Genomic DNA, 17,416 nt, shown 5'->3' with positions numbered 1-17,416 from the left:
CGGGAAGTTTGTGATGTGCAGTGATATTGTTTTAACCCTTACCCTGTATTGTGAGACTGTGACAGTGATATATGTTTATGTATATATTTATTTCTGTTTTTGCAGTTGTACAGTTCAATGGACTTTGGAAGGAAATGGCTTCTCGTGCACGACAACGTAATGCCGGGCCGATTCTACTGGTACGTTCTTAACACACAAGAACACAAGCTGGATGTCATTCCTCCTTGTGTGTATCTGACTGCTTGTAATTGCCTATAATCACCATGTTTATAGCATTACGTTAGCTAAGGGTGATCCACTGACAGTATGTCAACAAAAAAATAGGATATTTTTCTCATGTCAACCACGGACAAAATAATGTGCTCCTTTCCTTTTTTCCCCCTTTTTCAAAAACTAAAAGATATGACATGCTGTTTTTGTTGTCACTGTCATTTTGTTATCTGGTCTGGACGAGCGTGAGCTAGTGAATATTAATGCAGAGCTATTCATCCCATCTTGTCACTGTGTGCGTCAGGGCCAAAGTGCCTTTTGAGCTGAGCAGAAGGAAAGGCATGATTTTCGAGAGTCCCCTCGAACCGAAAGTAATGTGATGAATAAAAGCTGAAATAGGAACAAGAACAGGTGCTGTGGCACCCCATTACCCCCTGAAGACTAGCATGGTATAGGATAATATATTATATCAGAGTATGGCTTTGCATGAAATAGAATGAACAATGAAATAAAATACATAAATAAAATACACAATTCAAACGGATCAAGCATCATGAACGATTTAAATTTCAGTTTATTAGTTACAAAATACTCCTCATTTCATTGAATTTGTCAATATTCTAAGTGTCCAGTGTAAAGAATTCAGAATATCAAGATTAATTTAAAGAGAGCTATGGGATAACTCTAGCCTGGTTCTACCAGACTCTCGTACTTCACTTAATTTCATTTCATTTGTAGTACTGAAGGGAAATTCAAATTGAGCGGAAGTACTTAGGCGGGCGGAGCCAGGCTAGGATAACTCCTTGTCTCCTTGCATTTAACCTTTCTCACATGTAACACACACACACACCCACATTACTCTGATCCTCCTCTTCCTCTTACCCCTCCTCCGCCCTTCCTCCACCCTTACCCCCCATCTCCTCCTCTTTCTCCTCCATCTTCTTCCCTCCATCCTCTTCCTCCTCCTCCACCACCCCTACACCACTCCTCCTCTCCCCCTGGTCCTCATTCTCCTCCCACTCCTCCCTTCCTCTTCTTCCTCTCATCCTCTCCTCCTCCTCCTCCTCCACCCACTCCTCCACCCTCTCTTCCCCTTCTGTAGGGCAGCGGTGGGCTTGGACAAGGACCAGGACGTGGTCCACATTGAGACTCGTATCGCTAAAAGCCGTGAGTCGCGTTAGTCCGGCCGTTAGACCGTCTGTTGGTCAGTCCGTCTGTTAGTCAGTCCGTCCGTTAGTCAGTCCGTCCGTTGTGTCAGTCGTTAGACCGTCAGTTAGACCGTCTGTTAGTCCGTCTGTTAGACCGTCTGTTAGTCCGTCTGTTAGGACGTCAGTTAGACCGTCTGTTAGTCCGTCTGTTAGTCCGTCTGTTAGACCGTCTGTTAGTCCGTCTGTTAGTCCGTCTGTTAGTCCGTCTGTTAGGACGTCAGTTAGACCGTCTGTTAGTCCGTCTGTTAGTCCGTCGGTTAGACCGTCTGTTAGTTCGTCTGTTAGTCCGTCCGTCTGCGGAGCAAGACCCCGTGGACCCCCGCCCCGCCCCGCCCCTCGTGGTTACCACGTGGTCACCGGGAAGATGAGAGCGGGAGTCCCCCATGTCTTATAAAGTAGACTAGAAATCTCCGGGAGAAAAAGGGTAAAGTTACACAGAGCTTTGATCGATGCTTCGCCCTCCTTAATTATTCCCCGGCGAGCCGGCGGGAGAAGCCGAAACGCCGCACCCTGCGTTCTGTCTGACATAAATTGCGTTGGCAGTTCTACGGCACGGAGGGGGGAAGCCCGGAGCCTGGGCCCGGGAGACGGGGGCCCTCGCCCTGGGATGTAGCACTCAACGGCTCCGTGGGGGACTGGATCAAATGCTCTCATTATTAGACGGACCGGTCGACCTCAGCCACTATTCAATCGCTATTTAAACGGCCCCTCTCCTGCTGCTCATACTGCGTCCTTCCGACGCACGCCTCGTACCTAATGCATGTTCTCTCAGGCGGTAGATGTTGTACCAAATGATATCCAAATGGATGATAATGTGTTCTCCCTGTCAGGAGCCCAGTACGTGCGGTGCCGGGCCCAGCGCTGTACAGAGGCCAATCGGCAGTACCTGTTCCCTGGGTACGTGGACACCAACTCCCTGGTGGTGCAGGACGAGTACGTCTTCACTCAGGTCTGTGGAGAAATGCTACTATACTATAAGCTGTACAGTACTATGGAAGACTTGGCTCATCTCATCTAAGCTGTACGATACAGTACTAACATACTGTACTATTATAGGCTATACCATAGGGAATCTATACTATATAGTAGTAGCCTGCTATCTTATACTATACTGTGCTTTCCTATTTTGAACAAAACTGAATTGCACCATTTACACATTACTGCACTATGCTATGCTATACTGTACTTTATTATATTATGATATTAAATCAAATCTCTATAGTATTTGATTAATCCCAGATGGGAGATTACACCTGAACAGATAAATAACATATCTGCTATACTACGCTATGCTAAGCTAACTATATTACACTACATTGTGTGGTGCTATGCTACACTACACAATGCGAAACCATCCGACAGCAGCTGCTGCACCCTCAGAACACTCAGTACTTCCCCGTGTGACCAACCCCTCCTCACACCTGTTACCCGGGGCGACGAGCTGAAGCCGGGGTCCTGCTCTCTGTATAGTGGGCCGGACTGTAAATGGCAGAGCGGCTGCGAGACGCTCCGTCGTCCGCCTTATTACTGTTCACATTAACCTTGGTCTCATTAGCCAAGGCCGGCCATGTCGTTAGAACGCAAACTTCCAGTGTCCTCTGCCGTCATTGATTTCCCTCCCCAGCCGAGGAAGATTGTGTCTCTGCGGGCCGTTGTGATGCACTTTGCCTAAATAACGTTGACTAAAAACCCCAAACAAATCACTTGCACACACGCACACACACACACGCACACACACACACACACACACACACACTTACACTCAAACACACACAGAATATAACAGCAATGCTACCCTTACTTTGGAATGAGTCACTCTGCATTCGTTGCAATAAGAATAAACATTTGCATGTGTCTGCATTTTCTTTTCCCCCCCCCTACATTTCTTTATCCATAAATTGACTTTGCAGATATGATAAGATGTCACAGAAGCAATATCTCATCGCTGACCCAATTTCTACCCCTCTCTGCGTACTTTATTAACTTTCCAAACTTGATTGGAATGGCTTCAAACTGATGGGAAAAAAAAAACATATATATATATACACGGCGATGTGCGATAGAAAAAAATTGGCTTCAACACAATTTGGGAACTGAGTTTCTGTGAAACGCGATCATGACAGCGAATGGCATGAAGGGAAAAAAGAAAAGGGAGAAGACCAAACTGGACATGTTGGTCGGTGGCGTGGCGTCCCCGCACTCGGCCATGGTGGCTCACTGGTGACTTTCTCCTGACTTTCACTGCTCGGGGGCAGTTAGATTTAACTTGACAAAGAGTAATGAGGTTATCGATTGGGGCTACAACGAAATAAGCAGTCTTCAACACCTCCGCACTCTTCCGGGGACCGAGGAGAACGGCCAAGTGCAACATCCTGGAGGAGCGCGGCTCAGGAATAGCCAGTCCATTGATTTTCGATAGATTATTCTATTAGGGCCCCTAATGTAGTGTGGTCAGGGACAAACACCATCTCTCTAGTTGATTAGAAAATAAGCAATCACATAGTGTCACTGTGGGCCGTAAGTGGAGGCGAAAAGTGGGAAATGCATAAGGAATCTTTTTTTACTGAGGCTGGCTATGGAGGTACTTCTGGCCGCCTTGTTTTGTAAGCCTCTTAGCTTTATGCTAATGGAGATAATGATGTCCTTTTTTCCTCGGCCGGTGTTATTATTCTCTGCCTTCCTCTGCGCCGGATCGTTTGTATTGGAGAGTCAAGTGGTGTGAGAAAAGTGTCCTTACGGGAGTGTTTCATCTAGTTATCTCTGGAGCACAACACCCTTAGATATACATTTAGTTTACCGTGTTCCTATATTAGTGTAACACTTCTCCTAATCCTACTGGTGCTACAGTCCTCAAGCTCGGAGAAAGATTCAATGTTCGTTGACAGAAATAACACAGAATAATACGTCTTCCAAGGTTTCACTCAGAACCAATACCGTGGGAATGTAATTCTATAATTCTCATGATTGCCTTGGCATTATTTTTGGATGCCTTTTTTACAGCATCTTTGTATTTGTGTTTTCCAAGGTGACAAAGTCGGGGAGGGCCAGCTATTACGTGTCCTACATGAGGGAGCCATTTAAGCAGATGCAGCTGCCTAAATACTGTCTTCCCAAGGTAAGCAGCCAGAAAACAACACAAACACTTATGTGTTTCATCTCATCATGAGGGTCATGCATTGTGCGATTTGTCACTGATGATCATAATATTGCACTGCGTTATTTTGAGAACAAAATTGAAACCCGTTGCAATCGCACAACAGAATGCATGAGCTCTCTTTATTATCTGTCTTTGATTTATTTTTGTTTGCGCTGTGTGTGTGTGTGTGTGTGCGTATGTGTGTGTGTGTGTGTGTGTGTGTGTGTGCTTGAAAGTGTGTCTGTGTGTGTGTGTGTTTGTGGGTGTGTGTGTGTGTGCATCTTACTTCTTCATCTTCCATTCCATTATCATTTAGAATATATGCATGAAAAGCTTTGATAATGTTGTTTTTGCTTTTTGACTGGAACAGATAGAAAGCACAAATGCCGTTTACCTCTAAACACATGTTGTTCCCGCTGATGTCAAACCAATTAATCAGCGATTGTTTAAAACACATTTTAGATTTGGTCAAATTGTTCCTTGTGTGCCCTATTGCGCATGTAACACGTCAGATATTAACTAGTTAACTTAAGCATGGAAAATAATTGGATAACAAATAGTTTTATTTATAATTCAACACACAAAATATGTGGATCACTAGAGGACAAACCTACAATAGGCTGTATATTATCTGCAGATGGATCTGTATGGAATGTAGAATGCTCTCCCTCTCTCTCCAGGACATGCACATCATCAGTACAGACGAGAAGCAGGTATTTGCTGCAGTGCAGGAGTGGAACCAGAACCACACATACAGTCTGTACATCTCGGACTCCCCCGGGGTCTACTTCACCCTCTCCCTGGAGAACCTGAGGACCAGCCGGGGCCCCGCGGGTAACCTGCTTGTGGACTTCTACAAGGTATCTACCGGATGTGTTGCTTGCTCCGGAAACTGTGAAAGTGTAGGCAGTAGCTAGCCCCGAAGCGACCCGGGTAGCCTTCCAACCTGCAGCCTTATGCTATGTGCTGCCTTTTCCTTTGCTCAAAAGTGACTCACAAGCGAGACTGACTCACTTGTAGGTAAAGAATAAGGCGTGAGCCAAGTTTCAAGACGAGCAACTGGACAGAGTGCAGAAAAACTGAAGCTATAGGAATCTGAAAAGACAAGTCGATATTTTTTTCTCTACTTAAAGAGATGAAGAACTGCACACTCGCCTGTTCATGAGATGCTCTTCAGACGTGTTTTGAAGATAAGGAGGGATTCAGCAGACTGTAGGAGGCAAACGTCCATACGCGTATAAGAGTTCTTTAAATAAATCCACTATAGTAGATCTGTTGCAGGCCAGAAACTGTTTTGAGTTCCTTTGTAACGTTGAAACAAAGTCCCATTACTCAAGGGATAAAGAAAAATATATATCAACTGACCTACCCCACCAAACGTCCAGGATGAAGGTTCCATACATCCATGTGAAAACTCTAAATGCTTCATTGCAGGAAAGGTCCAAACATAAATCCAAACATGTAGTCCAATGTGATTAAAAAAGTAATCTCCAAAGAAGTCCATTTGAAATTTGTCCCCTGCCCCATTTAAACTCACGCTTTAACTTTTTAATATAGTTCTGAGTAATATAGCCTAGTTTGAGTGGTTCTCTCATTTCTCACTCTCCGCAGGGCAGCCATCTTGGTTGCCCTCCAAACAAAACCAAATTGTGGGCGTGGCCAAATTATATACAAATATGGGGTTGGGTCATGGATCCACCTGGAAAGAGGGTGTGAAGGGGCATGACGGCTGATCGATCAACCATCATTTATTAAGCTATCATGAACGTTCAGATCAGATAAGGTAGCACAATAATGACAGGACATGTCTTTAAAGCAGAGGTTTTGTTTAACATGAAATTAATGCAAACAATGAATCGAAACACACGTCAAATTACATTGACATCTAAAGGATCCGAGTGTTTGTCACCCATAAAGGGGCTTGGCCATGAGGTTGTGATAATAACCCATATGTGCCGGTGTGGTGTATCCCTATCCCAACACAATCCCATGAGACATGGAACCAAACAAAAAAACCATCCCTTAATGCCAGGCCAGGAGTGATGTTACCCAAGAATGCTTCATATTCAAATATCAGGAGGATTTTTTATTGTACATTTATCTTCATCAGTCTCTGTCAGTGAGCGCTCTAGAAGCGTGACCTCCTATTTTCTAAATCTTTCCATTTGTGTCATCACAAGTGGGAATGTCCACCTAGAAGTATGATGGCGGAGACATCAAACTCTATTCATTATGCACCCTATTAGAACAGTCTATTCCCCTGTGACATTGCTCGTGGGCGTGTCAACTCAATGTGTGATGTCAAAAGTGAATTCATTTTCAAAATGAGAGTGGTTGTGTCCGCTCCAAAATGTGATGTCACAAATGGATAGATTTGAAAACAGAGTCGCATTACAGTTAAGTTAAAAAATTGTAGTTGGTTGTGTCCACTCCTAAATGGGATGTCACAAATGGATAGATTTGAAAACTAGAGTCTCTTTACAGGTGAGTTAAAAAATGTGAAAGTGGTTATATCTACTCCTAAATGTGATGAAAACATTTAGGAGTTTGATGCATAGAACATGAAAAAAAAAGTCTATGCATCAAACCTTGTTGTTCTTGCTTCATCTACAGGTGGAAGGCATCCATGGCATGTACCTGACCAACAAGCTGATAGACAACCGAGTGAAGACCTTCATCACATACGACAAGGGCCAAACCTGGGCCCTTCTACCGGCCCCGACCACGGATGTGTTGGGAAACAACCTCCACTGCGTACTGGTGAGTTCCTCCCTTGTTAGACTAGACACAGTGTAGTGTGTTGCGTGGTGAACACATATTTTAACAGGGAATGTATTCAGCAGCTATTTTGATGTGTAAATAAAGACAAAAGATACCAAAGGCCTACCTACTAATAATAACGCTATGTGCACATAGTGCTTGAGTGAGTTACCTTGTGGAGAAAGCGATAGTCCTGCTGTGCAATCGCATCAACAGCTTTGGACAATGTTCAGAGCACCTATTTGCGTTGCGGTGAATGGAAGTAGGCCTCCCTTCACACCACGGACGCCTGGAGTCAAGGAACATTAAAGCCCTGCTGTAACCGACCTGGACCCGGACGGCTGCGCTGCTTTTTGCGTTATTAAAATCAGATCAGGAATTGAAAGGGAAAACGCTGATTTGATTAAAAAACGTGATTCTGCAACAGCGGTCTCAACCGGCTCCCATTCAGGCAGGTTAGGATACGCGTTCAAATGTCTGTTGGATTTTATTCTTGGCACAGCTGCCCTCTTGAAAAAAGTGTTATTAAATATTGATAAAACAGTTAAAATAATCATCGACTGGTGTGATGATGAGCCTTATCACGTAACATTATTAAAAGCAAAAACATATAATAATTGCGGTGAACAGACAGCTCCTGTGGCTCCCGACGTGCCGCTGATGAACACAGAGACGTGGTCGACGGAGCAGGGCCGGGCGCTGTGCGTCGTAACGCTTTGCTGCTCACTGGAGATCACATGCTGCTTCTCAAGTGGCGCATGCAGTTGATTGTTCCTACTTGTGCGTCGACTTGCGTCATAGCAATCTCAACCGTGGCTGAATTACGGCTTCTGTGTAAGCGCAGCCTGTGACTTGCTAAGCTTAAACAAATCGGTTTGATTGGTCAACTCAAATATAAATGTTAGATAATTGATCAATACAAATAAGCTAATGTTTCTGATTGGTGGGATGCAGCTCATTTGAGTGGTTGCACACTCTCCTCAAGACCAGCTGCACATCTTTATTTCTATTTTAAAAAAAAAAAGCTATATTACCAAGTCCTAAGCAGAGGAGGAAACAGCTGGTTAGAGGAGACATATTTAAATGTTTGTGGCTTAGTGTGCGAGGCCTTGCGTTGTCATGTTTCGTTGCAGGGGTGAGACCTCCATTAACCTGCGTAAATTAAATTTACTCCTTCACCGTCGGTTCCTGACTAAAGACGGCTAGATTATTCAGAATTACAAGCAAGTGCTCCCTGTGCCGCCCCTCTCCCTTTATTATACATGCAGTATATATGTTTGATCTTGATTTAATCTCATCAAATGGTTGATAGGGAAGGTTCTCTGTAGAACCGGGGTGATGTTTGGACAACAGGTGATGTTTGGAACACAAAGTTTGCTATTACACCCGAAGTCTCCTCGTGCTCCTCTCAAACTAACTCCCGTTGTTTGAAAATCTCTATTGACGTTTGCTTTTTCTTCCACAAAACGTTTCACTCAGAGAGATAAGCCGAGATGATTTGAATCAATTTAGCCAGATTTATCAGTGCATCTTGGGGAATTTTAATTACATGCCTTGTCTGCTCGAGAAAGAGGGAAAAAAATCCTGATGCCCTCCGTTGTGTCCTCTCTTTCCTCTCTTTCAGTCGTATTTTACTGCCAGAGAGATGAGTAGAGCAAAGCGCCATTGTTTCATAAATAAGCTCTGAAATTGCTTTAGCTGTAAAGGTAAACTATAGCAGCAGGCCAATCTAATCTTTTAGTTTCCATCTGTTCCGACAAGGCATATTCATGTTGTTTAGAGACCCCTTCTTGATGAGGATCTGTTGTTTTCTTATGGTCAGCCATTTTGTTCACTGCATCTGCATCTGGAGATGTCAGAGAACCCCTACACATCTGGACGCATCTCCAGCAAAGACTCGGTGCCCGGGATCGTGATTGCTACAGGTGAAGAGGCTCCCAAATCCTAGCTTTTACTGTTTTTATAGCTGGGAATGGTTAGTTATGAGCCACTCCTGGCGGAAAGGAGGGCAATGATGCATCGAATTAAACATTATATTGGCACATAATGTTCAACTTTTGAATATCAAATTATTTTCTATCTTCAGATGAAAGTAATGCAGTGAAAAATACAGTCCTTTCATTAAAAAGAATGGATTCAATGCATGAGATATGTTAATGTTTTATTAAAAGGAGCTTCGATATATATGTGGTGCATGGTTTTACTTGCTAACCGCTCATCCTTCTGCGCCCAGGAAATATCGGAACGGAGCTGTCCTCCACCAACCTTGGGATGTTTATAACATCTGATGCGGCCAATACCTGGAGACAGGTATGATACCTGGCTAGTAATCTAGAGCCGCGGTTTCTTGGGGTTGCTAACCTACTCAGGGGATGACTGCATGCTGGGTTGTAGGAGATTGCTCATTTATAAGCTATAGATACTTGATGATGCATGCTTGATTACAAAATAATTGACGATGCTTGAAAGGTCTCGCAAAGGCCCTGTATATATAAACACACTAATGAAGTCATTATTTTGTACCCCATGAGTGTGTCTTGTGATGTGGAGGGTTAAAATGATTTGGTAGCAAATACAAGCTTGGGTTGCAAGGCTTTTCTTGGAACCATTATGACACAAAGATACGGTGCATTCATGTTGAAGGTGGATCCGCATGGCCGATCGCAAGTGTTTGCTGGGATTTGAACATTTTGACATTTACATTTAGGGCATTCTGCAGACGCTTTTATCCAAAGCGACTTACAATAAGTACATTTGTCATAAGAAAGTGAAAACATATATATCGCTGTCGGTACAGTAAGGATGTTCATAGAGGTGCAAGAGCACCAACGATCGCTAGGTTTGACTGTGTGTTTTTTGCAGATCTTCGAGGAGGAGCACAGCGTTTGGTTCCTGGACAATGGCGGTGCTTTGCTGGCCGTTCTCCACTCCAACACCCCCCTCCGCCACTTATGGTGAGAGGAACTAGCTCAGGACTGGTCAACTTTGTTCAGAAAATAACCATAGTTTTTATACTGTATATGGCCCTATGTATCCATTCACCGAGGCTTGTTCATATTCAGTCTATCTTCTTTAGAGATGCATTGCTGGGAATATGTCGGGGGTAAACCTTTGCACAAGTGTTTGTTTGCTGCCAATTTCCACGGAGACAATCAATCTTCCCTCCACTCGAGGAATCTCCTCAGCTCACAGCGCCCCCCCATTAAACGTTTACTTCTTTCTTATTTTGCTGTTGAAGCGATGATCAGGAAGGTATGATTACAGTTGACACATCAGTGCCTTTGTGTGCATCAACAGCGCTATAGAACACTGCGAGAGGGAGGGAGGTGTTTTGTTGCAGCTTTTGTTATGCCCTTGGATGTTGTTATTCCAGCACAGTTTTTATGTAAATTAGGGTTTTTCATTGTGGAATATGAGAATGAGAGATGCGTTGCCCAGGTTCTCTTTTCGTTGACACCTTTATACATTCGTTGTCAAACTTTATACTTTGATTTCCCCCAGTTTTCACTCCCTCTGAAGTCTCAAGGAATTAGGTTCTAGAAAGGGTGTTTTGTTTTACTATATATTAACTCTGTTCACATGGAATTGTGCTGTTTTCAAATTTGTTCAAATGGCTTTATTTCCAAGCAACTTTTTTATCTAAGATTGTATAGTGCCTAATGTTTACTTTTATTATCCTACACTATCCTTACATTATCCTTACACCATACACAATTCAATCACACACAGGCCACTGTTAGAATCAGGACATTAAGCATTGATAACTTGTTGTTCTTTGTTCTTTTTGTCCCCGATAGGATCAGTCTAGATGAAGGGAAGAAATGGACTCGGCACAGCTTCTCCCTGGCGCCTCTGTATGTGGACGGCGTGATGATGGAGCCAGAAGCTGAGAACCACATCATCACGTAAGATCACAGAACCCAGATCACTCCACCATCAGAACAAACCAATCGCACTGCAGAAGCGCTGCTGAGCTGAAATGACGATTTATTATTTAAGTCCTTTAGTGGAGTCTTTTATCCAAAAAGAGCCTTTCCTTGAGGGTGGAGGGAGGTCATTAAGGAGCAGGTGGGGCTGGTAGGGCATCTGTCTCAAGAACTTCAAACGGGTTAAGCCGCGGAAATCGGGGGATTGATCCCAGCACCTTTCTGACTGGGAGTTGAACAAGCTGGCTACCCTACACTCGATTTTAAATGCCACCAAACACAGCCAGCAGCTAGAACCAGAGCCAAGATTTATCGTATTTTTTCTCTCCATGAACTTTAGACCAAAATAGTCTTGTTTGGTACGATACTGCCACGTGTGATAGGTTCGGCTTTTAAGCGGTGTGTGGCTCGGCTAGAAATAGACCCCATGCCGAGCTCACACCACTTTATACCAAGGGCTGTCGCTAAGCTACGTCTCTTGTGTTGTTTTCACCTCGGGAATAAAACCATTTTTTAAAAGCCCTTGTTATCTCCTGAGCCTCATCCCAGCCTTGACAAGTCGTCGACAATAATAACGACTGGTTACGTTGTCACCCCCCACTCCGTCCAGATACGGGGCCATGATCCCACACCAGCCCTCTATAAATGGGAAGGGATCTCCCATTTCATGTGGTCTTGTCCGTTTCCCCCCCCACAGGTTTTTTGGACACTTCAGCCACCGATCGGAGTGGCAGCTGATCAAGATCGACTACAAGGGCATCTTCAGCCGGCGCTGTATGGACGGTGATTACCAGACATGGCACTTACACAACAAGGTAACGCACCTCCTCTTGACATGTGGAGGGCTATCGAGTTTTATGCCTTTTTGTCGTGTCACCATCAAGAGACACTCGGTGGGGGTTGACAGCATAATCCCGCTGATGGTCGCATGACAGTGGTGGTCCTTCTAACAACATGTATTTTCTGTTCGCCTTCGTTCTTTTCCTTCTTCATCTCCCCCTATATATTTCTTGGTCTACTTATGTCTGTCTTTTTCATCACCTCGTCCTTTTTTTCTTCTTCTCTGTCTTCCCCTGTTGATTTCTTGAATGCTCCCCTATATCTTTCTTTTTGTCTGTCTTTATTTTTTCCTTTTTTATACCTGCATCGATTCTTTTCCTTGTTTCGATCATCCTTTCTTCATATTTGTTCATCCTTCCTTCCTTCTGTCCTTTTCTTCTCCCCGCCTTTCTTTCTCTATTCCACCCTTTCTCTCTTCCCCTATTTCCTTCTCCTTTCCTCCCTATCTCCCTTTCCGTCTCTCCCCTCATTCCATCTCCTCTCTTTCCCTCCCCTACCTCCCCCTCCCTCCTCCCCCCAGGCCGAGCCGTGTGTGATGGGGGAGAAGCAGGTGTACATGAAGCGGCGGCCTGGTAACCGCTGCATGCTGACCCAGGACTACTCCAGGATCTACTCCTCTGAGCCCTGCCCCTGCAGATCCTACGACTTTGAGTGGTAAATCCCCCTCATGTCCCCCTTCTGGAAACAATGTCATCATAAGGCAAAATGTATTCATTCTATTTCATGCATCATTCATTCATCCATTCACTCGTGTGTGTATTCATGTATTCTTGCATAAATGTTCTCCCCGTGTACACGCGGGCTCCCTTACGGGCACACCGCAGAACATGCAAGTTAACACGTCCGCCCCGCCGACCGTAGACAAGGCGCGGGCCCTATACCCTGGAGCTGGGGCCCCGGGGGTCCCCTGTGGGGCGCTGCTCCAGGCAGGGTAGGACGGGTCCACTGCAGAGGACTGTCCCATAGGGGGATTCCAAAGTGTGTCTTCCTCTTGTTAAAATGTGTCCGAATCCAGACTTCGCCACACATTCTGTTCCGCTTATCTAGATTATTGTTGTGATGAAGGGCATATCCCAGGAGTAAATAATAATCTCAAAGTGCTCCTTCAGTCATCTGAAAATACCCTGAAAATACCCCTCCTCCACAATCCAAGTCCAGTGTTTTTCACCCCCCTCTGCAATAGCCATAGCAGTGGGGTGCATGTTCTCCCCACTATCTCCTTCATCCATCCATCTTCACTAACGGTTCACATGTTTAATAATTGACAATGCAGGCGATTAGCAGAAGCGTCTTAGAGTGAGTTATTTTAGACCAATGCCATTAAGGATCAGGTAGGTCGGGGAGGGAATCTCGCTCAAGGAGGCCTACAGTTAGTAGGCAAATGTTGGGGGTTTGACTACCTACTAGACTATTCTGTAATGAAGATTGGTCTATTATCCCTGACTGAACAAATCCCATGAACCTGGGATAAAATTCATTTATGTGTATATATATATATATATATATATATATATATATACACATAAATGAATGTGTATATATAATAGATACACATAAAATGATAAATTTATAATATGCCTGCCTGTCAGGAGAATTAATTAGAAGTATGCAAATCTTAGATGTAGGTTAGTAACTCTGCGAAGCGTCTTGAAATTAGCATAATGTTAAATGACTTGTTCGAATTTCATTAATAATAAGTGAACTGCTAAATGCATTTTAAATATCTTTTATCCATCTGTCCCTAAATTCCTTTTGATCTTTGCTTCTTGTCGCGTGTCTAGTCGTCGCCCTTATCGAGTCATGAACCCATGATGTATCGCCCCTGCTACCAACGCTGTGGCTGTAATTATTCCATTAGCGTGGCTTGGGTCGCATTGATTGAGTGTTGTTTTGGCAGCGATTATGGCTTCGACCGCCAATCGGACGGGAAATGTTCCCCTGCCTTCTGGTTTAATCCCAACACCACCACTAAGAGCTGCAGCACCAGCCAGAGCTTCCTCAACAGCACCGGGTGAGCATCCAGTCTACTACCGTCCATCTACTGAGTCTGAGTCAAATGAACTACCCTCTATGTAATGAATCTGAGTCTAGTTAACTACCCTTCATCTAATTAGTATGATTCTAGTGAGCTACCCTCCATCTACTACCACTGAGGCTAGTCAAGTCTACTACCCTCGATCTGCTGAATCTGAGTCTAGTCTAGTCTACTACCCTCCATCTACTACCACTGAGGCTCGTCTAGTCTACTACCCTCCATCTACTGAATCTGAGTCTAGTCTACTACCCTTCATCTACTACCACTGAGGCTCGTCTAGTCTACTACCCTCCATCTACTGAATCTGAGTCTAGTCTAGTCTACTACCCTTCATCTACTACCACTGAGTTTGAGTCTAGTCTCCTCTAGTTACCTCTATCTACTGCCACTGAGTCTAGTCTAGTTGACTACCCTCTATCAACTGCCACTGAGTCTAGTCTCCTCTAGTACCCTCTATCTACTGCCACTGAGTCTTGTCGAGTTGACTACCCTCTATCTACTACCAATGAGTGTGAGTCTAGTCTCCTCTAGTACCCTTGATGTACACCACCTGCAACTTCGTAACATTCACAGAAATATGGGTCATGTTTTACATCAGATGCATCCACAGGAGAGCGAGTGGAAGGGAGAAAATACAACAGCTTTGAGCTTCCCCCGTCCACCCAGGGCTGTGTATTAAAAGACAGAAGAAGAAAGAGTAAAAACAACAACCCGGCTTTTGTTGTTGTTGTTGTTGTTATTGACTCAGAGTTGGTATTGATGTTGTCTCTCTGGTAAAGGTATCGAAAGGTTTTGTCCAATAACTGCAAGGAGGGAGGGAGGAGCGTGTTCTCCCCCAGGAGGCAGGCCTGTCAGCCCAGCCCCCCCCGGGGCCTGCGCCTGTCCACCAGCCAGGGGGAGCTGGCTGCGCCCGCCGGGACCAACGTCACCTTCCTGGTGCGGCTGGACCAGGTAAGAGGGGCTGGACCACCTTAAGACGGACTGCACCATCTAGAGACAGACTGTACCATCTAAAGACAGACTGTCCCACCTAAAGACTACCTTAGACTATACCACTGACTATGCCACCAAGACAGGGTTTAAGATGAACTGTACCACCTATAGTCAGACTCTACCAGCTATAGACAGACTGTATATTCTATAGTTGGACAGTACCATCTATATACAAATTGCTACCTATGGTCTGACTGAAACATCCATAGTCAGACTGTACCACATAGGACTGTTACATGTATTTTCTGTACCATCTATAGTTGGCCTGGGTAGACTGGGCTTTAGACGGAACACAGCACCCATAGAAAGACTGTACCATCTAAAGACGGACTGTACCACCTATGGGGGACTCTAGAGTCAGACCATACCAACTCCCGCTTTAGGATATTCTCGGCCTTGGCTACCTATGTAGACAACTTAAAATGGGATTCTTTATGTGTATATATATTTTTTAATTGGTGAATATGTGGTATCAATTTCCCAATATTATATAACTCGGTAACACTTTATAATAAGGTGCCATAATAAATAGAAAACTAGTCATTACCTAACCCTTTGTTAATATTTGTTAACTGTTACTAAAATATCTATTTGGCACAAGTTAATTGTTTTTTTTCACTGACCACAGAGTGTCGCTGGTTAGGGTTAGGGTCGTGTGTTAGGGTTAGGGCCGTGTGTTATGGTTAGGGTTAGGGCTAGGGCCGTGTGTTAGGGTAAGGGTTAGGGCCGTGTGTTAAGATTAGGGCAGTGTGTTAGGGTTAGGGCCGTGTGTTAGGGTTAGGGCCGTGTGTTAGGGTAAGGGTTAGGGCCGTGTGTTAGGGTTAGGGCAGTGTGTTAGGGTTAAGTCCGTGTGTTAGGGTTGGGTTAGGGTTATGCAAACAACTAATATTTAATTAATGATGAAAAAACGATTAACTTGTTCCAAATAGATATTTTAGTAACAATTAAGAACTATAAAAAAAAAGGGTTAGGTAATGACTTTTGAGTTTGCAATTTATTAGGGCACCTTATTATAAAGTGTTAGCTATAACTCCCCTGTTCAGAGTATATAAATATATTTTTTAATATTAGCATATTCATAGTTAGAGATGTGAGAGTATCGATCCTATAATACTGATGCATCATGTATCACTATAAAATATTTCATAATGTTAATAAGTGGTATTCATGGCACCATACGATGGAACTTTTCTTCTTAAACATCTCCCAGACTTTAGTTTGTCATCTTTCCGTCCGAGTCAGCCTCCCCGTTGCTGTCTCCCTCATGTATTTATTTCCTCCCAAAATATAAAAATATTTCTGACACATTTCTCCTGAAGTACATCTCCACCCTTAAGTGGTGTCCACTCAGCTCCCAGTCTGGGAAGGGGAATCCAGCCCTAAGCCCATCTGACAGACACCCCTTGTCCTTTATCTCTGGGCCTGAAAGGGGGATTCTCAGAAGACCCACATCCAGCTGCACTTTGGGGACGGCATTAAGATCACATACTCCAACCTGAGCCGCACCAGCGACGGCATCAAGCACGTCTACAGCGCCACCGGGATCTACAGGGTGACCGCGCTCGCCGAGAACAGCCAGGGGTCCGACAGCAGCACGCTGTTCCTACACATCACCAGTACGTCCCCACAGGGAGAGAGATGAAATCTCCCGCTGAGTCACTCTGGCCATGGTGGAGATAATGGAGAGGTCGACCGACGGGGAGTCGATTCTCGATTCCAATTCGCTTCAATGCTGAGAATCGATTTAAAAAATAAACAGAGTTGGAGTTTGACTTTGGCCGCAGTTTCCACTACATACTGTGGAATCGAAAAAGATAAATGATTAGTTAAAGGCCTCGTCTTTACCAATCTGTGTTTGATTCCTTTGGTCTGATTTATCTCACTGGGTGCGTGTGTGGATTGGGTATCAAAGACGACGGAAATATTAAACAGAATATTTATTTTTTGATATTTGGGTCTATACGATAAATTTAATTGGGTAATTTCCAATAAGTTGGAAATCAGGACCCTCCATCTCTTCAGCCCTCGTAACAGTCCATCTGGCTGGAAAGTCCAGAGCTGTGCGTGTGTGGGTAAACTTTGGACTTTCCACTTAGTTTGCAGTCTGGCTTTATCATACAATCGCAAACAAACTCAATCATGGGTTGAAGAGTGGCTCAAAATTTCATAAACAAATTAAATGAAACATTAGATTTATATCTTCTCATTTCTCGCTGCTGGCCTCAACCTGTGGCTGTCGATCATTTCATGGATTTTCCAGCTGTTTTAGTTAACAAGGAATCAATTTTCATTTCAGGAAAAATAAAAA

The 17,416-nt window shown here is 44.2% G+C and overlaps 1 protein-coding gene across 2 annotated transcripts in view; it reads left to right on the top strand.

Moving 5' to 3' along the window:
- The window catches only part of sorcs3b (sortilin related VPS10 domain containing receptor 3b), a 46,484-nt gene that overhangs the window by 19,610 nt on the left and 9,458 nt on the right, over positions 1 to 17,416 (top strand). For both annotated transcript variants that reach the window (XM_030379896.1, XM_030379895.1), the window contains exons 5-19: positions 106 to 179; positions 1,313 to 1,377; positions 2,249 to 2,367; positions 4,444 to 4,533; positions 5,235 to 5,414; positions 7,168 to 7,314; positions 9,137 to 9,239; positions 9,548 to 9,624; positions 10,177 to 10,268; positions 11,112 to 11,219; positions 11,938 to 12,055; positions 12,601 to 12,734; positions 13,978 to 14,091; positions 14,895 to 15,066; positions 16,538 to 16,724. In XM_030379896.1, the coding sequence (XP_030235756.1) occupies positions 106 to 179; positions 1,313 to 1,377; positions 2,249 to 2,367; positions 4,444 to 4,533; positions 5,235 to 5,414; positions 7,168 to 7,314; positions 9,137 to 9,239; positions 9,548 to 9,624; positions 10,177 to 10,268; positions 11,112 to 11,219; positions 11,938 to 12,055; positions 12,601 to 12,734; positions 13,978 to 14,091; positions 14,895 to 15,066; positions 16,538 to 16,724 (1,780 nt within the window). The remainder of the gene's footprint in view (positions 1 to 105; positions 180 to 1,312; positions 1,378 to 2,248; positions 2,368 to 4,443; positions 4,534 to 5,234; positions 5,415 to 7,167; positions 7,315 to 9,136; positions 9,240 to 9,547; positions 9,625 to 10,176; positions 10,269 to 11,111; positions 11,220 to 11,937; positions 12,056 to 12,600; positions 12,735 to 13,977; positions 14,092 to 14,894; positions 15,067 to 16,537; positions 16,725 to 17,416) is intronic.

Source organism: Gadus morhua, chromosome 15, assembly GCF_902167405.1.
Source record: "Gadus morhua chromosome 15, gadMor3.0, whole genome shotgun sequence".
Lineage (NCBI taxonomy): Eukaryota > Metazoa > Chordata > Actinopteri > Gadiformes > Gadidae > Gadus > Gadus morhua.
This window is presented reverse-complemented; position numbering and strand designations above follow the sequence as displayed.